This window comes from Glycine max, chromosome 18 (genome assembly GCF_000004515.6).
Source record: "Glycine max cultivar Williams 82 chromosome 18, Glycine_max_v4.0, whole genome shotgun sequence".
NCBI classification, from domain to species: Eukaryota; Viridiplantae; Streptophyta; class Magnoliopsida; order Fabales; family Fabaceae; genus Glycine; species Glycine max.
This window is the reverse complement of record NC_038254.2, coordinates 7,831,504-7,852,833: the sequence shown is the minus strand read 5'-3', so window position 1 is coordinate 7,852,833 and position 21,330 is coordinate 7,831,504. Positions and strand designations below refer to the sequence as shown.

The 21,330-nt window shown below is 35.9% G+C and overlaps 2 protein-coding genes and 1 long non-coding RNA gene across 3 annotated transcripts; all 3 read left to right on the top strand.

Annotated features, from left to right (window-relative positions):
- The first annotated feature begins 4,968 nt into the window (after positions 1-4,968).
- On the top strand, positions 4,969-6,371 carry LOC102669710 (uncharacterized). The gene is made up of 3 exons (XR_419368.3): positions 4,969-5,108; positions 5,303-5,564; positions 6,326-6,371. It is a non-coding gene; the product is annotated as an uncharacterized lncRNA (long non-coding RNA).
- A 1,804-nt stretch (positions 6,372-8,175) lies between these two features.
- LOC102664011 (uncharacterized) lies at positions 8,176-9,252 on the top strand. Its single transcript, XM_006603091.1, has one exon. It carries the CDS (start codon positions 8,176-8,178, stop codon positions 9,250-9,252), a length of 1,077 nt encoding a protein of 358 aa, XP_006603154.1.
- Positions 9,253-9,887: 635 nt separating this feature from the next.
- Positions 9,888-10,874, top strand: LOC102663875 (uncharacterized). The gene has a single exon (XM_006603090.1). The coding sequence runs from the start codon at positions 9,888-9,890 to the stop codon at positions 10,872-10,874; it is 987 nt and encodes a 328-aa protein (XP_006603153.1).
- The last annotated feature ends 10,456 nt before the right edge of the window (positions 10,875-21,330 follow it).

Below are 21,330 nucleotides of genomic sequence, written 5' to 3'. Positions count from 1 at the left end.
AAAAAATAAAAGAAATATTGAAAATGATATGATACCCCGAAATAAAAAAAAACCCAAAAACTCAATAAAATTTTCTTTTGAAAATGCTTTAAGCCTAAATTCTCAACGAGTGGTCCAAAACCTAGCTAAATCAATAACATCATTTGTCACTAACTAGTTCACTTGGCTAAAGCACGTGCTTAATTTATTGCCCCCTCCTCTGTTGATAAAATCATACTGGTTTATCGAATCTTGTGCCCAGCAATTTACAATCTTACAAGAATCTCTTGGAAGAAGCATCTATAATTTGGTTTTTGTTTTTTTTCCAGTCAGTGTCACATTTTGCCCCCTCCTCTCTTGAAAAAATCATGACTGGTACTAACTACTTTTTCTCAGTTAAAACTTAGCGATCAATCTTTTTGTTATAGTATAAATAATATAATATATAAGCCTTTATTCTGTTTTTGATAGTTCTCTCTTATGGCTTGGAATCTATCGTGTCTTTATCACTAACCACTTGAGTGGAGAATAGCCTTTTTCTAGTTTGCATTCCTTTTTGTAATGAAATGTGTGTGCGTCTCCTTCGTCAAAAAATGTCTTTTAATCGAGTTTAAAAATTAATCTATCGGATGTCTAAAGATTAGAAACTAGAAAGTGGATTTTACCTCTCTCCTAATGAAACAATTTTTATATAAACGGCCAAAAAAGAATTTTGAGTTAACATATTTAAGAAACTTAAAAATTATTACTCATTGATCACACTTAAATGGAAAATAATAAACGTCATTCCAATTTTTGGATAAATTGAGAATGAAAGAAGAAAGACATAGAAAAAAATAAAAAGATAAAATGAAATGTAATAAGTAATGTGATAGGAAATGAAGAGAAAAATAAGAATAAAATAAAACAGAAATAAAATGAAAAAAATGTTTATAATCACCCATCTTAAAACAACATTCAAAATGCAATGTTCATTCCATAGAACAATAATAAAATCTCAGCTTTTTTTATATATTTCTGAATGGTAAAAAAAAAGTGCATTTTTTTTTATAAAAAAAAGGTAACTGTGACATAAGTTAAGGTCGAAAAAGATGCTCATAATTAAGAAATTGATTTGACACAATTTAAAGAAGTCACTGATTACAGCTGGGAACAAAAATATTGAGATATTTCTCCAATCTATTTCTCGGTGAGTCAAATAAGTGAACTAGTCCCAAGTCACATGTTGACTTATGTTCAAGTATAATGTAAATTCTTCCTCTTGAAAATAATGATAAAGAATTTACATTTTACTTTTGCTTTTTCTTTCTCTTTTGGCCTTTCAAATTACTCAATGTCTCCACGTTAAAGAGGCATTCCCATAAAAGGCAAAGTTGATTCTAATGGTATTGGCAATGGGATGTGATAGATCCTCAATATATATACAATAAAGAGAAGCTTCTGTTGTTTGGTGGAGCTTCAGTATGTTGAAGAAATGGCAGGTTTTTTTTTAAAAAAAAAAAATAAATATCAATTTTATGCGTATAAAATAGGGATTTTAACTTGCAAATATTAATTTATTGATGCAATTCTTTATTAACGGTTAGAAGTTTCATGCACATCACCAATATGATAAGTGTTTTGTATTTTTTTTAAGATAAAATAGTTTATTTGGTATAATTATTTTTATAAATTACAGTTATTTTTATGGGATACAATCTTAATCAAGTCATATAAAATGATTATTAATGATAAAAAATTTTCTCTAAATATTTCAAAGTTACATATTCAAGACTCAAACTTAAAATTATTGATTAAGTTGTAACAATTCGTATATATCCATGCATGTATGATATTTATATTTAATTATTGTCTTGAAGATTATACGAATTTAGAAAGACATGATAAATAAATATAAGCTTAACTTGAAATATTTATAATTATATATTTATTTTAGTTAATAATATTTATTGAGAAACTAGAATGTGCATCCTCCATGAAATTTTGTAGATAATTTTTAAAAATTCTAAAATTAAAAATTTAAACATTTACTTATTTATATTTTGAGTTTAAATTTTGAGTATCAATACAATAATATTTTATTGATTAAATTAATAGTATCTTAAGTATTCTATACCTTATTAAATACTTGTATAGTGCATAAAATACTTATAAGTTACTTATATGTTGAAATGATGATAAATGTGCTAAAAAAGTAGATTTCAATATATAAAATATGTTGTAAATAAGCTTTTAGATTTGTCTTTTAAATATTAGCTCGTCATTATATTAATTTTTTAAAATATTTTTACTGTAAAATCATTTCTTTAAAATTGGAAAGTGTTTATTAAATATTTACACTACTATAAAATGCATTTTAGCGACCGCAATTAGCGACCGAATATTAGAAAGTGTTATGATATTAGCAACAGGATATATATCGGTCGCTATAAGACCAATATTTTGGGATTAGTGACTGAATCAGCGACCGCATGCGTATTTTTGTAAAATAAATTATGAAACTAAAATTTTAATTTATTATAAATTATAATAAATATTTAATAAACTTAAATACACTTTACGCTTGAAAATTATTGAAATTAATATTTTAGTAATATTTTTAAATTAACAAACCAATATTTACATTATTTGATTATGATAAATAAATCATGCTTATCATTAGTCTTTTAATTTGTGTTTTGTAAAAAATAATTGTTTATTTTATATAATTATTGAAAAATTATAATAAATAAATACCATTTATATCCTGAAAATATCTGATAACCAAATTTTGTAAAATTAAGTATTTTAAAATATGAGGCATAAGTGTAACACTAATGATTCATTAAGGTTCAACATGGTGTAAGTGAAATTTATACAAGACCATATATATTTAACTTTAGTACAACATGTGCACTAAGCAAGACCCACTAAGATGCAATGTGTAACTTATGCATTAAGTAAAATCTCAAATTGACTTTAATTTAAGGCTTAATTGCAAAATTCGTCCCATTATTTTGCCTATTTCATCAAATTGATCTCCCTATTTTTTAATTCACTATGTTGACCAACATTTTCTTAAAAAATAAAAACTTTAAAAATACTTGAAAAAGGACTAGAACTATGGTTCTTAGAGTGAAAAGCACACTCCTTCACCACTACAACCATGAACTCATTTGAATATTTGGTGTAAAATATAGTATTAATATAAGTTTTATGCAAAAATAGTTCAAAATTCAAAATTTATTCTTTTTTAATATATTATATTTTATAATCTTATATATTATCTTTTAAAATATAATATATAAGATTAAATTTTATTTTCACATAAATTAGAATATGTATATTTAAATAAGTTTTATTTAAATAGAATTTAATCTTATATATTATATATGTTTACATATGATTGATTGAAACCTAATAAGACTTAATCAAGGCTCTATATCACTTTAGTATAACATATACACTAACTAATTAAAAGTTACTAGTGTGTTCCCATGTGATGCATAGATTGATAAATTAATAATTTTTATCATTTTATAAAAATTAATTTAAGATTAAATATATTTTAAAAAATAGTAAAATTAATTATATTATGAAAAAAAGTCATGCACTAACATATATAAATGTATATTATACTCTCACTTTTTTTAAGATACCATTTTTTTGAGATACCACTCTCACTTGATTATGTAAAAGATTCAAGCTCAAGTTTTTATTTTTTTTTAATTTCATATATTTTATGTTAGCCTCCATTTTTAATTATCTTCTAAAAAAATAACTATTAAATATTATATTAATAAAGTTATAAAATAATTTAAGATAAATCAATAGAGATAATTGAGTGATAATTAAGTTAGGAAAATTAATTAAAATAATTAAATTTTAGCCACACATATTACCCATGGAATATGCATGCTTGAAAAATGTAAATTTTACTTACGGATATTACCTACAAATAGAGGTGTGTCAATCCAATACGAGCTAGTGAATTTTTGGGCCAGTCAAGCTAGACCAATTTTGAGATGAGCTGCTATTTTCATGGTCCAACCAAACCCTCTATAGGCCAAATGGGACGGCCCATGGGCTCATTCATTTTATAAAAAATGAAAAAAAAATACAAAAATAAAATAATTTTTTTAAAAAAATTGTATTCTTTTTCATATTTTAATATATTTAAATTGAGCTAAAAATTAATTAGCAAAATGCTTAATTTACCTTTTGGTTATTAAACTCAATCATTTTTGGTGTAAAATATAGTATAATACAAGTTTTATAATAAAGCAGTTCAAAATTCAAACTTTATTCTTTTTAATTTATTATATTTTTATAATCTTATATATTATTTTTTAAAATATAATATATAAGATTAAATTCTATTTTCACATAAATTAGAATATTTATACTTATATAAATATTATTTTATTTTATTTATTATATTTATCTTAGATAGTGAATTTTAAAATATAGAGAGACTCAGATAGTGAATTAAAAATAGAGGAACTGATTTGGTAAAATAAGCAAAATATGGGGACTATTTTGTAATTTAGCCAAAATTGTATATATAAATTAAAATAGTTATCTCGTGCGAGAGTGTTTTTAACTATTTTTCTTTAACAAGAGTGTTGTTAGAGATTTTTTCAACTTCTTATCTTCTTTAATATGTTATTTACTTTTTTATTTCTAAATTACATTTGAATATATTTTAAAATAACTTATCAATAGTTAAAATAATTTTCTATCACAATATGAAGTATTTTGCATAAATCTAAAAGATAATTTATATTTAAACATATTTATCATCTCAAATTTTATACATTAATTTTTAATTCAAAGAATTTAATATTTTAATAATAAATATGATGTTAGTAAATCCTACATTTTTTAGAAGCAATATTTATTATATTATACTAAAAAAATAGTAATATACATAAAAATAAATAATTATGAGCACGTGTGAACAGTAAACATGGCAATATAGATAAATAATGCCACATGCTCACTTTCTTTGCAACTTCATATTCTTTTCCTTTCACTGCACAACTTCTTCCATATACTTCCCTCTCTCTCATCCCATTGTTACCATTTCCATTGGTTGTTTGTTCTCAGCTCAAGGAGGATTCTTGCCCAAGTCCTCGTTTTTCTTATCGGTGAGTTTCTGTGTCTCCCATTTGTCACTTTTTTTTGTGATGCTTTAGAAGTTCCACGTTTTTTTTATTTCATGACTTTGTCATTTTGCTTTCTAATTGAAGCAGATGGTGTGGAATCATTTTTACCCCTAAAGTGTATTCCTTTCAGCTTGTGATTTTAATTTTCTAATTCATTGTTTGGTTCTGCTTCATAGGAATGGTAGATTTGAGGTAAAGAGGTTTCACATTGGTCAAGTAATCCTCAGATCTAGCTTCATTGTCACTCATTAACACCAATTCCATGCACTAATTCATGGACCAAGCAGTGTTCTGTGCCAGCTAGTTCTTACTTGTAGTAGATCTTGTGGATTGATGGATTATAGGGTTTGAAAATAGAAACACTTCTTCCAAATTTTGTAAGAGGCGAGCGAGGCTTGACTGTTTGAGACTTGCAAAGATCTGTCTCCATCATATTTTGTAAGCTTCTCTTTGATACAAAGCAATTCATTGAACTTGACCGCCATACATACCATAACATACCATAAGAATAAGAATATTAAATTACATTTAATTTAAGCAACTTGTTCTGCTGCTATTCATTTCTTTTCTCTTCCTCTTTCTCTTTCTCTATTCTGCTCTTGTCTTTCTTTTCCATCCATGCAAGTTTCTCATCCATAAATATTTTATATTTTGCTCTCCTTCTCCAATGCGTTAATTTTCTTAAGGAATACCACAAGTGTTTAAGAGTTAGGCGTTTGATTCAATCTAAGGATAAGGATAGTACTAACCTGTTTATTTTCTTATTGAATAAATAACTAACATTGTTTGTTGTTCTTAATTGACCCAACCCAAGGGCAAGCCTTTTATGCTCTAATTGGTCCCGGAGGAAGACCATACTTTGAACTCTCTATCTCTGCCTTTTCACAACTTTGTTCCATTTTTCATCCACTTCGCCACGTTTGCAATGCTTTTTTTGTACATAGATGGTGCGATGTTGAATTTACACTCCATGAAATACATGAACCATGCTTGATACATTGTTATTAGTTCTGCACCACATATTTGACTATTTTATATTACCTTCTTAGCAACTTTGCATATAAATGTTCATGATAACTGCTAAATAATAATGAATTAATAGTGGAAAATCAGTCTAAAATTAACTTAGAATTAATTATTTAGCAGTTATTTATGCTTTAATTTGGGAAGATTTAATGAATTTCGAATTTTGATTGTAGATGTGAAAAAAGGGAGGTACAACAAGCAAAAAGGAGCAAAAATAAAGAAAAAAAAGAAGAAAATCAGAAGAAGCTCAAGTTCAGCAAGGAGCTAAGTGCAGGACGTGCCCAGCGCGCATGAAGGCAAGGCGCTAAGCGCACGACACGCGCTGAGCGCGAGGCTTCACGCCCAACGAGCTTACGAAGGCGCAAGCCCAAGTTTGCACCTATAAATAAGAGGGTCAGCCTAGGAAAACGAACACACTTCCTTAGAGCTCAATTTTCAGACTTCTGGCACTCAGTTCTCTCCTTTTCCTTCCCTTTTCTTATATTCTTATTACCTTTCTTTCACCCCCCTCCTCATTGTAAAGCCCTCATGACTATGAGTGGCTAAACCCCTAGCTAGTGTCTGGCAGGCCTAAAAAGCCAATGATGTATGGAGCATTTCAAGAGTTATCAATAAAAAAGAGGATTTCCTTCCAGGTTCTTTTATTTACCGTTCTTTCTTATTTATCCTGCTGTATCTCGGACCTTATTTTCTGTTAGGGTTTAATCCACTCGGGAGAGGGTAAAGCCTAATTAGGGGTAAGGAATGAATACTTGAATCTGTTTTAAGGGTTAGGCCACTCGAGAGAGGGTAAAGCCTAATTAGGGGTAAGGAATGAATACGTGAATCTGTTTTAAGGGTTAGTCCACTCAGGAGAGGGTAACGCTTAATAGAACAATAAAAGAAAGAAATCATAGGGTTCGCATTGACCTAATGCCCATGCTTTGGCAAACATCTAGAATGTAATCTTAATGCATCTTAGTTATTGAGTCTTCGCAAAGGGCATTTGGAAGATAGGTAATTAAGGTAGGCTTGTCATCATGAGGCATCAGGGGCAAGTAAATGGATAGATGTGGGGCAGAATCAATTCACTGGTATTGATAACAGACAAATCCTGAATCCATATGTCTAGGCCAATTAGACTTGTTAGGTTTTAGCAATTTTATTATATAGATTTTATTTCCTATTTTATTGTTTGAAGTTTCTAAAGGTTGCATGCCATCAAACAATAGTCCCCAGACGAAATTAGGGTATGACACCCATTTACGTGTTCATTTTGTAATGTTGTTTTTATTAGAAGTAGTTATTCCTTATTTTACTGTCGGGTTTTATTAAAAGTAGTTATCCCCTGTTTAGGAGTAGGTATTTAGGCTTATTAGATTTAGTAATATTTTATAGACTTTATTCTTTATTTATTGCTTTAGTTTCCTTTAAATTAGAAGTAGCTGCTTAGATTTAAATTATTTTTCTTTATCCTTATCTTTAAATCTTTTCTTTTCTTTATCTTATCTATTATCTTTCTTTATCTTTTATTTAAATTTCTTATCCCTTGCTAGATTTAAATTGCATACACTAAATTTACAATTTGCAAACTGAAAAGTACTTCACATAAGTGCAACAAAATCCCTGTGATACGACACTCGGCTTACCGAGAGATTATTACTACGAGCGATTTGGTACACTTGCCAAAGAGCTAACAAGTTTTTGGCGCCGTTGCTGGGGATTTTGTTTTTGCATTTAAGTGCCATACTACTAGTTTGTAATTTGTTTCCCTCTTGGCCATTCTTTCTATCACTCTTGGCCATTCTTTCTCTCACCCCTCATTTATCCCTTGGCCATTCTTTTTATCACCACTCCTCTTTCCGCATTCGTTCCTTCTCCATAATTTACACGGGTAGAACCTTGTGTTTTTATGCGAGGTAAATCTACTATCGTTCCCATAGACTTAGAAATCGAAGCTACCTGTCGACGTAACAACGTCGCAAGAAGACAAAGAGAGCAAGACATAGATACTTCGCCTCCTTTTTCTCCAAATCACGTTCAAATGGACGGAGAACCAGCACGTAGGGTTACATTAGAGGACTTCTCTCATACTACTACTCCTGAATTCTTCACAAGTATCACACCGCCGGAGGTTCAAGCGCCTAATATTTTGTACCCTCATTCTCTCATTCAGTTGATTCAGGGGAACCTCTTCCATGGTCTCCCAAGTGAGGATCCTTATACGCATCTAGCTTCATTTATAGAAATATGCAACACGGTTAAGATAGCGGGAGTTCCAGCACAAGCAGTACGCCTCAACCTCTTTTCTTTCTCGTTAGCAGGAGAGGCAAAAAGATGGTTGCATTCTTTTAAGGGCAACACCTTTAGGACTTGGGAAGAAGTTGTAGAGAAATTTCTGAAAAAGTACTTCCCTGAATCCAAGACAGCTGAAGGGAAACTGGAAATCTCATCTTTCCATCAAGTCCCAGATGAATCCCTTAGCGAAGCCTTAGATCGTTTCCACGGATTGTTAAGGAAAACGCCCACTCATGGATATAGTGAGCCAGCACAATTAAACATCTTCATTGATGGATTACGACCTGAATCGAAGCAATTACTGGACGCATCCGCGGAAGGAAAGATCAAGTTAAAGACACCCGAGGAAGCGATGGAACTCATTGAGAACATGGCAGCTAGCGATCAGGCTATCCTTCGTGACCGTTCCTATGTCCCAACAAAGAGAAGCCTCCTAGAGCTTAGTACACAAGACGCAACTCTGGCACAACATAAGATGTTGTCTAGACAACTAAAAGCTCTTATGAAGACACTCAACAAATTGCCCCAACAACTGCAAGCAGTGAATACTTCTCATTCCCCTGTTTTGCAAGTAGAGGGATGTCCCACATGTGGAGGGACACATGGGCCTGGACAATGCACAATCCAACATGAGCCCTCTCAAGAAATAAATTACATGGGCAATCCTAATCTCCACGGTTTCCAAGGCTACAACCAAGGAAACCCATTCGGATACAATAACGGACCACCCGGATTTAACCAGGGAAGAAACTTTAACCAAGGCTCCGGCTGGAGAAATCAAGGAAATCAATACAAGGAGCCTAGGCCTCAACCACCGTACTAGCACCCTAGTCAAGGTCCGAGTCAGCAAGAGAAGTCGTCTCTCAGTATAGAGGAAATGCTCTTAAGTTTCATCCAAGAAACAAGGGCAAACACTCAGGAGACAAAGGCATTCATCCAAGAAACAAGGGCAAGCACTCAGGAGACAAAGGCATTCATCCAGGAGACGAGATCACACCAAAAGAGCACAGATGCAGCTATCAGAAACCTGAAGACACAACTGGGTCAGCTAGCCCATGAAAGGGCTGAAAGGCCCACAAGAACTTTTGGGGCTAATACAGAAAAGAACCCAAGAGAAGAGTGTAAATGAGTAATGACTCGAGCACAAAAGAACGCTCAAGAAGTAAGAACGATGACAGAAGACGAGGGAACTGAGGATAAGAAAGAAGAAACAAAAGAGGAAGAGAAGCTAGAGGAAGAACAGAAGGTGGTCTCACCACCTAAAACCAAGAGTCAAAAGGCAAGAGAAGCTAAGAAGGAAGAATCGCCAGTCTTGCCGCAGGATCTTCCGTATCCTAAGGTGCCAACCAAGAAGAATAAAGAGCAATACTTCAAGCGTTTCTTAGAAATATTTAAAGGAATGGAGATCACCATGCCATTCGGGAAGCCTTGCAACAGATGCCCCTCTACTCTAAGTTCATGAAAGACATCATCACTAAGAGAGGGAAATATATAGATAGCGAGAACATTGTAGTAGGAGGAAACTGTAGCACGATCATTCAAAGGAAGCTACCTAAAAAGTTCAAGGACCCCAGAAGTGTTACCATCCCATGCACTATAGGGAAAGAAACGGTTGATAAAGCCCTCATTGATCTAGGGGCAAGCATCAATTTGATGCCTTTATCAATGTGTAGACGAATTGGGAATCTAAAAATTGATTCCACTAAGATGACACTTCAATTGGTAGACCACTCAATTACGAGACCATACGGGGTGGTAGAAGATGTCCTGGTCAAGGTTCGCCACTTCACTTTTCCGGTGGACTTTGTTATCATGGACATCGATGAGGACACAAAAATTCCCCTTATCTTAGGCAGACCCTTCATGTTGACTGCCAACTGTGTGGTAGATCTAGGGAACGAAAGCTTGGAACTGAGTATTGACAGTCAGAAGATAACTTTCGACCTCTTTAAAGCAATGAAATATCCACGGGAAGGTTGGAAGTGCTTCAAGATAGAAGAGATTGACAAGGACAATAATGTCAATATTCTGGATACACCACACACTTCACTGGAGAAGGCAATAGTAAATAAGATGGACTGTCTCACCAGTGAAGAAGAAGAGGATCTCAAGGCTTGCTTGGAAGACTTGGATCGGCAAGAAATCATTCCTGAGAAAGAAGCCTGTTTTGAGATATTAGAGAATGAGGCTCTGCCAGAGAAAAAGAAGGTTGAATTAAAGGTATTGCCTAAGCATTTAAAGTATGTGTTCCTGGAGGGTGACACCAAACCTGTAGTAATTAGTAATGCACTAACACAGGAAGAAGAGAACAGGTTGGTGGACATCCTGAGGAAGCATAAGGAGGCAATCGGATGGCATATATCTGACTTGAAGCGAATCATTCCTTCATACTGCATGCATAAAATAATGATGGAGGACGTTTACAAGCCTATTCGACAACCTTAGAGACGTCTGAATCCAACTATGAAAGAAGAAGTAAGGAAGGAGGTGCTTAAGTTGTTAGAGGCTGGACTCATATACCATATCTCTGATAGCGGTTGGGTCAGTCCGGTACAAGTGGTCCCCAAGAAAGGTGGAATGACAGTCGTGAAGAATGAAAAGAATGACCTAATACCAACACGAACTGTCATGACCTAATACCAACACCATTTTCCATTGCCCTTCATGGATCAAATGTTGGAAAGACTTGCAGGGCAAGCATACTACTATTTCTTGGACGGATAGTCAGGTTATAATCAAATCACGGTGGATCCCAAGGATCAGGAAAAGACGGCCTTTACATGCCCTTATGGTTTTTTTGCTTATAGGCGAATGCCATTCGGATTGTGTAATGCACCAACTACATTTCAAAGGTGCATGTTGGCCATATTCTTAAATATGGTGGAGAAGAGTATCGAAGTTTTCATGGACGACTTCTCGGTTTTTGGACCCTCGTTCGACACTTGTTTGGATAATTTAGAAAAGGTATTACAAAGGTGCGTCGAAGCCAATTTGGTATTGAATTGGGAAAAGTGCCAATTTATGGTTCGAGAGGGTATTGTTTTGGGTCACAAGATCTCATGTAAAGGAATAGAAGTTGACCCAACAAAAATAGACGTCATCGAGAGGTTGCCACCACCACTGAATGTCAAAGGTGTCAGAAGTTTCTTGGGGCATGTTGGCTTTTATAGAAGGTTCATTAAGGACTTCTCAAAAATCGCCAAGCCCCTAAGTAATCTGCTGAACAAAGATGTAGCCTTTAAGTTTGATAAAGATTGTTCAGCAGCGTTCTAGACACTAAAGCATAGGCTCACCACGGCACCAGTAATGATTGCCCCAGATTGGAGCAAGGATTTTGAATTGATGTGTGATGCTAGCGATTATGCAGTAGGTGCAGTTCTGTGACAAAGGCATGACAGGGTTTATCACGCCATATATTATGCCAGCAAAGTCCTAAACGAGGCGCAATTAAATTACGCTACTACAGAGAAGGAGATGCTGACCATTGTTTTTGCCTTAGAAAAGTTTCGGTCTTACTTGATAGGATCAAGGGTCATCATCTTCACTGACCATGCCGCCATCAAGCATTTGCTAGCTAAGGCGGATTCAAAGCCGAGATTAGTTAGATGGGTCCTGTTGCTACAAGAATTTGATATCACCATCAAGGATAAGAGAGGATCCGAAAACATAGTGGCTGACCATTTGTCCAGATTGAAGAATGAGGAGATCACCAAGGAGGAACAAGAGGTAAAAGGCGAATTCCCTAACGAATTCCTCTTACAGGCCGACACTCGACCTTGGTTTGCGGACATGACCAACTATAAAGCCACCGGGATCATTCCAGAAGAATTTGATTGGAATCAAAAGAAGAAATTCTTGCATGATTCACGCTTCTATGTTTGGGATGATCCTCATTTATTCAAGGCAGGGGCTTATAATTTGTTAAGACGATGTGTTACGAAGGAAGAAGCACGGAATATTCTTTGGCACTGCCACAGTTCACCCTATGGTGGTCATCACAATGGGGACAGAACGGCGGCAAAAGTGCTACAATCGGGTTTTTTCTGGCCCTCCATTTTTAAAGACGCCCACGAGTTCGTGCGGTATTGTGATAGATGCCAAAGAACAGGGGGAATCTCACGAAGGAATGAAATGCCATTACAAAATGTAATGGAAGTTGAGATTTTCGACTGCTGGGGCATAGATTTCATGGGGCCTCTTCCTTCTTCATATGGGAATGTCTACATCTTGGTAGCTGTGGATTACGTCTCCAAATGGGTGGAGGCCATAGCCACACCAAAAGATGACGCCAGGGTAGTGATCAAGTTCTTGAAGAAGAACATCTTTTCCCGTTTTGGAGTCCCAAGAGCTCTTATTAGCGATGGGGGCACGCATTTTTGTAACCATCATCTGAGAAAAGTTCTGGAGCAATACAATGTGCGACATAAGGTAGCTACACCTTATCATCCGCAAACAAATGGCCAAGCAGAGATCTCTAATAGAGAGCTAAAGCGAATCCTCGAAAAGACAGTAGCATCATCAAGGAAGGATTGGGCTTTGAAGCTCGATGACACACTCTGGGCCTACAGGACAGCATTTAAGACTCCCATTGGCTTATCACCCTTTTAGCTAGTATATGGGAAGGCATGCCAGCTACCAGTAGAGCTGGAGCACAAAGCATATTGGGCTCTTAAATTCCTCAACTTTGATAATAGTGCATGCGGAGAGAAGAGGAAGCTGCAGTTACTGGAATGGGAAGAAATGAGGTTGAACGCCTATGAATCATCTAGGATTTACAAGCAGAAGACTAAGGCATATCACGATAAGAAGTTACAAAAGAAAGAATTCCAACCAGGGCAGCAAGTGCTACTCTTCAACTCTAGGTTGAGACTATTCCTAGGAAAGCTGAAGTCAAAGTGGTCAGGACCGTTCATTATTAAAGAAATCAGACCTCACGAAGCGGTAGAATTGGTGGACCCTCGAGTAGAAAATTATGAGAAGAAATGGGTCGTCAACAGACAGCGCTTAAAGATTTACAATGGAGGACAACTAGAGAAGTTGACGACTGTCATGCATTTAAAAGATCCTTGAAAGAAGCCCTATGTCTAGCTAAAGACATTAAACTAAGCGCTGGTTGGGAGGCAACCCAACATTTTATTTCGGGTATTTATAGATATTTTGTCTTTATTATATTTTGCATTTTTTATTTTCTATATTTTTTTAAAAAAAAAACAGGGGCCCAACAGGTGCGAACAACAAACAGGGGGTACGAAAAGCAAAGGCCCAGCAGGTGAAGATAGCAACAGGAGGGTACCAATAGCAACACTGGAGTGGGCTGCATGAAGTCACGCGCTTAGCGCGCGACCTCGCGCTAAGCGCCCAGGTAAGTTTTGAATTTTTGAATTTTAAATGCGAGGGGCAACCAAGGGATGCTTCCCTTGGTGCGCTTAGCGGCCACATGCGTGCTAGATGCGCAAGTCTTACATTCCTGGGGAGTTTTCGAAACTCCCCAACCCCACAGTTGCCTCCAGGGGGCTTTTTAATTTGAGAAACTTCTTGTTTCTCTTCTTACCCACATATTTCTTGTGATTTTTCACGCATTTCTCACGGAAAAAGGTAAGCTTGAGGTCTGGACTTTATTGTTTAATTCTAAACAGGTATTAGCGCGTTGAGCCCCAGGAAGGGCCCAAGGGGAGAAGATAGACGCCCCACAGACGCGCTAAGCGCCACTTCGCAAGCTGCTGCAGTACAGTGGGAATGACGCACAAGCGCGCTCATGAACCTCAGTGAGCACGCTAAGCACGTGCCAGCAGCAGCGTGCAGGGGCGCCAAGCCCGGGGCTGGGCCTTAGGGCCCATCAGCCCTCGCGCTTTACTCTTTGCACCCCCACTTCTACTCTCCACAACCCCTTCTGGCTACTTTCTGCACCCTTTTTTTACTAACTGTACCTCCCTTCTGCTTACTTTCTGCACCCCTTTCTTTACTAACTGCACCCCTATTTTGATTACTTTTTACACCCCCTGTTTACTAACTACAATCTATTCTTCTGTTTTTTTTTCAGATGGCCTCCCGTAAACGCCGAGCAGTGCCCACACCCGGGGAAGCGTCCAACTGGGACTCTTCCCGCTTGACTTCAGAGATTGCCTAGCACAGGTACCAGGATAACATTCAGCTCTAGAACATCCTTCCGGAGAGGAATGTTGAGCTTGGACCCAGGATGTTTGATGAGTTCCTCCAGGAACTCAGGAGGCGCCGATGGGACCAGGTGCTTACACGACTACCGGAGAAGAGGATCGATGTGGCTCTGGTGAAGGAGTTCTACTCGAACCTTTATGATCCAGAGGACCACAGTCTCCGATTCTGCCGGGTGCGAGGACAGGTCGTTCGCTTTGACGCGGACACGATTAACGACTTCCTCGAAACCCCAATCATCTTAGAGGATGGGGAAGAGTACCCAGCCTACACCAGATACCTCAGCACTCATCCCGATCCCGACACCATCGCCGCCACCTTATGTACTCCAGGGGGGCGTTTTGTTCTAAACGCCGATGGTCTTCCCTGGAAGCTGCTGAGGAAGGACATGACGACACTCGCTCAGACATGGAGCGTCCTCTCTTATTATGATCTTGCACCCACTTCTCACACATCTGATGTTAATCTTGACAGGGCACGCTTGATCTACGACTTGGTGAGCTGGATGGATATGGACGTGGGCAGCTTTATATCTCAGCAGATCAGTCAGATTGCCCAGTCCAGTGCCTCGAGGCTCGGGTTCCCGACGTTGATCACAGCGTTGTGTGACATTCAGGGGGTGGTTTCTGATACCCTGATCTTTGAGTCACTCAGCCCTGCGATCAACCTTGCATATGTGAAGAAGAACTGCTGGAACCCCGCCGATCCATCCATTACATTTCCAGGGGCCCGACGTACTCGCACCAGAGCACCAACGTCCACATCCGAGGCACCCCCTACTTCTCAGCCTTCCTCTCAGCGACCACAGCCTCCACTTCCATCCACTGCTGCACCTCTAGACATGCAGGGACAGATGCTCAGATCCTTGTACTAGGGACAACAGATCATCATTCAGGACCTGCATCGCTTGTCCCTCCACTTGCAGATGGATTCGCCGCTCACGACTCTGAAGGCCTATCGTCAGTAGGTCGCCTGGCCAAGAGACCAGCCCTCCACTGACAAGGGGGGAGGGCCTTCTGGAGCCGCCGCTATGGAGGATCCTGCAGTTGATGAGGACCTCATGGCCGACTTGGCTAGCACTGATTGGGGCCCATGGGCAGATTTGGGAGGCGGCGCAGGACACTAGTTTTATTTTATGTTTTTGTTTTATGTTCTTATGTTTTATTAGGTTTCTAGTTTAAGTTATTTTGTCATATTTGTAGCTTATGTTCAAAATGAAAAGCAATGGTAATAATATTAGATTTGAGCATATGCGTGAATAAATAAATTGCATGATAACTTGAGAAATGACAATTCTGAGTTTGTTCTGAAAGGTCCAACACTTGAAAGGATACTAGTCATTGGAAAACATTGGTCTTGGAAGCAAAAGTCAAATCAAGGAATAAAACATGATTCACGGAAAAGGAAAGGTTAGCTTGATGGAATGAAGACACATCTGGTACGCTAATACTGAATTAATCCCGGTGAGAGTGTGACCTTAATTGTGAGAGAAAACGCCTGTTTTTAAGCTCTTAGTTTTGCATCATTCTTGGATTGTTAAAATTAGTTACTTAAGGTAGATATGATCAAGGCCATGTTTGTTTTATTTTACCCACTCAGCCAAAAAGCCAACCCAACATAATTTTATCCCTTGCACCCATATTGGGCCAAAGAATTATAATGATTTATTTTGAGTAGAACCCTAAGCCAAGAAATTGATATTCCTGACCTTGTGTAGGATTCTAAGAGAGCATAAGGGTTCCAAATGCTAATAAGGCCTTAATTTGGGGGATTTTGACAAATGGGTAAAGTAGCCAAGGTAATAGCACACACTAGAACACCTCCAAATAATTGTGAGCCCATTACTATCATTATTATTGTTATTATTAAAATAAAATAAAAAGAAGAAAAGAGAAGAAATAAATAAGAAGAAGAAAAAGCGCAAAAATGAAAAAGAGAGGTGTCAGTGGAAAGTGCTAAAGGCAAAAGGGGCTAAAGTGGGAAATAGGTCTTGGCAAGAATTTAAATTTTTGGAATGCATGCTCTCTTATAATCTTATATTTTGAATTTCCAAGAAAAACCATGATTCTTTGTTAGCCAGGCCCCATTACAAGCCATAAAAGTCCTTAGTGATCCAACGAAGGTAATTAAGGCTAACCTTAACCAAGATGAAGTACAAAACTCTTGAGTTTTATTTACAAGTTGTTAAAATTGCAAACACTTGACCAGACACTTGTGAGCAGAGAGAAACACCAGCTTTGTAAGGAAGTAAGGCAAGCCGGACCTGTTGGAATTCCAGATAATTGACTTGTTTCTACTCTTGTGTTTATGCTTTTATTTCAAGACCATGACAGATGCAAAGAGACCAGTCAAATGATCAAGGAATTGAAGTCATGGAGAGTGTTGGAATGATTTGAACTTACTTGAGAAAATTTTTGCTTAAGAATGGAATAATTTGATTCTTTTTATTTGCTTGGGGACAAGCAAAGTTTAATTTGGGGGATTTTTATAACTGCTAAATAATAGTGAATTAATAGTGGAAAATCGGTCTAAAATTAACTTAGAATTAATTATTTAGCAATTATTTATGCTTTAATTTGGGAAGATTTAATGAATTTCGAATTTTGATTGCAGATGTGAAAAAGGGAGGTACAACAAGCAAAAAGGAGCAAAAATAAAGAAAAAAAATAAGAAAATCAGAAGAAGCCCAAGTCCAGCAAGGCGCTAAGCGCAGGACGCGTCCAGTGGGCAAGAAGGCAAGACGCTAAGCGCACGACACGCGCTGAGCGCGAGGCTTCACGCCCAACGAGCTTATGAAGGCTCAAGTCCAAGTTTGCACCTATAAATAAAAGGGTCAGCCTAGGAAAACGAACACACTTCCTTAGAGCTCAGTTTTCAGACTTCTGGCCCTCAGTTCTCTCCTTTTCCTTCCCTTTTCTTATATTCTTATTACCTTTCTTTCACCCCCCCTCTTCATTGTAAAGCCTTCATGACTATGAGTGGCTAAACCCCTAGCTAGGGTCTGGCAGGCCTAAAAAGCCAATGATGTATGGAGCATTTCAAGAGTTATCAATAAAAAAAAGGATTTCCTTCCAGGTTCTTTTATTTACCGTTCTTTCTTATTTATCCTACTGTATCTCGGACCTTATTTTCTGTTAGGATTTAGTCCACTCGGGAGAGGGTAAAGCCTAATTAGGGGTAAGGAATGAATACGTGAATCTGTTTTAAGGGTTAGTCCACTCGGGAGAGGGTAACGCTTAATAGAACAATAAAAGATAGAAATCATAGGGTTCGCATTGACCCAATGCCCATGCTTTAGCAAACATCTAGAATGTAATCTTAATGCATCTTAGTTATTGAGTCTTCGCAAATGGGCATTTGGAAGATAGGTAATTAAGGTAGGCTTGTCATCATGAGGCATCAGGGACAAATAAATGGATAGATGTGGGGCAGAATCAGTTCACTGGTATTGATAACAGACAAATCCTGAATCCATATGTCTAGGCCGATTAGACTTGTTAGGTTTTAGCAATTGTATTCCCTATTTTATTGTTTGAAGTTTCTTATTTTATTGTTGGCTTTTCTTAGAAGTAGTTATTCCTTATTGTTGGCTTTTCTTAGAAGTTGTTATTCCTTATTTTATTATTGGGTTTTCTTAGAAGTAGTTATTCCTTATTTTACTATTGGGTTTTATTAGAAGTAGTTATTCCTTATTTTACTGTCGGGTTTTATTAAAAGTAGTTATCCCCTGTTTAGGAGTAGGTATTTAGGCTTATTAGATTTAGTAATATTTTATAGACTTTATTCTTTATTTATTGCTTTAGTTTCCTTTAAATTAGAAGTAGCTGCTTAGATTTAAATTATTTTTCTTTATCCTTATCTTTAAATCTTTTATCTTTTCTTTATCTTATCTATTATCTTTCTTTATCTTTTATTTAAATTTCTTATGTCTTACTAGATTTAAATTGCATACACTAAATTTACAATTTGCAAACTGAAAAGTACTTCACATAAGTGCAACAAAATTCCTGTGGTACGACACTCGGCTTACCGAGAGATTATTACTACGAGCGATTTGGTACACTTGCCAAACAACTAACAATTCACAACATTGTTATTGTTGCAATTTTGTCCATAATTTTCTAGCAATCATTTCTTAATTAATGTCTTGATTTTATATTGTAATAAATCCATTCATAACCATATTTGAATAAAATCTTAATTATGATCATAGGTGATAGACTATTTCAAAATGGGTAGATGTTTCACTGTCCATGGGGGACACCTTTGTAACCAAAGAAGGACACCTTCACAGGAGTAAGGTTAGAAACTAAATATTCGTGGTTGTCCAGTTATTTTTTAATTTTTCTCCTTGATTACTGCAGATTTAGTTTCCTCTTCAGCACTAATTCTGCATTTGAGTCTTTAAGAGAGAGAGAGAGAGGGGTTTTGTTCACATTTGAAGATATGCTAGACTCAGATTTTAATTGGTAGTAATGTAGTTGAAGTGTCAAGTTGTTATTTTTCCAACAGGTTTAATTTTGGCTTAGGTGACTGTATAGAGTTGACTAATGCTACTTTTTATCTTATAGGCATTCGATGTGTCATATATATATATATATATATATATATATATATATATATATATATATTGTCCTATTTTTTTCCTATTCGTTTGTATTTGAAGGTTGCATTTTAAATAAGTCATATATACAATTTGAATGTGATTGATCTATCATATATATTGTATATATTTTGTTAGGTTAATTGACGAGACATAGTATATAGGATAATTAATTATATGCTTCAAATTCTAGCAGTGGTAGCTGGTAACATTTTTATTATGATAATAACTAATAATTACGTAATGTGTGTCGATAAGATTTTAATGCCATTCGTTAAGGAGAGGTTAAAGTTATTTCTTAGTGTTCATTGATTCATTCTCAAGCTTTTAATTTGTTCCTTAGAAGTTAGAAGTATTGAGTGATTTGAGTACTCATGATCATTTACATGCACTAACCCATTAACAATAAGAGTAAAATGATCATTTGGGAGTAGATTGGGACAGGTCTTCCACAAATTAATTTTAGATCAATTTAAAATTTTGTAGATATATATAATCTATATATAAGAGTTTTTAATCAAGTAAATGGTAAGTTTTAGAATGAATTATTTAACAAAATGTTATTGAATGATTTAAGAGTAAGCTTGAGTTACACTTTAGTAAAATTATCTATTAAATTCTTTCTCCTTCTTTTATCCGTTAAATGTTATTGAATGTAATTGAGACAAATGCAAAGAGGAAAATCCTAATCCTGAAGCTCAAAAGTTCTTTGATATGCTTGCAACTACGCAAGCACCGTTGTGGGAAGGATGCGAGCATCATTTAGAATTGTCATCTTTTTTGGCCTATCTTAACTTTAAATTTGATTATAATATGTCAGAAGGGTGTTTTAATCGTATGGTTCAATTTATGGGCAACCCCATGCCAAAAAACAATACTATGGTGGGTAATTTTTATCAAGCTAAAAGGTTGGTGCAGAAATTGGGTCTCGGTTGTTTGAAAATTGATTGTTGCCCAAATGGATGCATGTTGTGTTACAAAGAAAATTCAGATAAGAGTATAACTAATTTCTTTTTTTGTAAAAGTGATCGGTACTTGACAATTAATAGGAGAGGGATTGAAAAGAAGTTTCCTATTAAAATGTGGTACTTTCCACTCATTCCAAGACTAAAAAGATCGTACTCTTCAATGGCCGCTGCATTTCACATGAGATGACACAGTGAAAATCAGAGGGACCCGAATGTCATGTGTCATCCATCTGATGGTGAAGCGTGGAAGCATTTTGATAGAATGCATCCAGAATTTAGTCGGGACTAAAGGAATGTCAGATTAGCGTTATGTTCAGATGCGTTTAGTCCTTTTTGGTCAATTTGGGAAGACTTGCCCTTGTCCGATTATCTTAACTCCATATAATCTTCTTCCTTGCATGTGCATAAAGAGAGAATTTATGTTTTTAACTATCTTAATTCCAGGTCCATCAGACCCAAGGCACAAGATTGATGTGTACTTACAACCACTTATAGATGACTTGTGCACTTTGTGGAATGATGGCATACCAACTTTTGATGTGTCATTGAGGCAAATTTTTTTATGAAGGCTGATTTGATGTGGACAATCAATGACTTCCCAACTTATGGGATGTTGTCAGGTTGGACAACTGCTGGCAGACTTGGTTGTCCTATATGTATGGAACGATCGAAGACATTCACAACTTTAAATTTTCACAAGGTATGCTATTTTGATTGTCATCGCCAATTTCTTCTACTTAATCATGCATATAGGAGGAATAAAAAATCATTCAAGGTTCGGGTTGAGACCTCACCCCTCCTCCATGTTTGTCTAGTCTTGACATTTGGAATAGAGTTGCACATTTATTGTTCTGTCTTGTGTCACAAGAAGAAAAAGATTTTCCTGATTATGGTGTTGAACATAATTGGAAGAAGCAAAGTATATTTTGGTTGTTACAGTATTGGAAAACACATTTATGCGTCATAGCATTGATGTCATGCACACAGAGAGAAATGTGTTTATGAATGTCTTTAACATTGTGATGGACATCAATAGAAAAAGTAAGGATACACATAATGCTCGAATAGATTTAGCAGAAATATGTAATCAAAAGGAGCTTGAGTTGGTAGATGTTGGTCGTGGCAAGTTCTTTAAACAAAAGGCAGCTTATGCAATGAC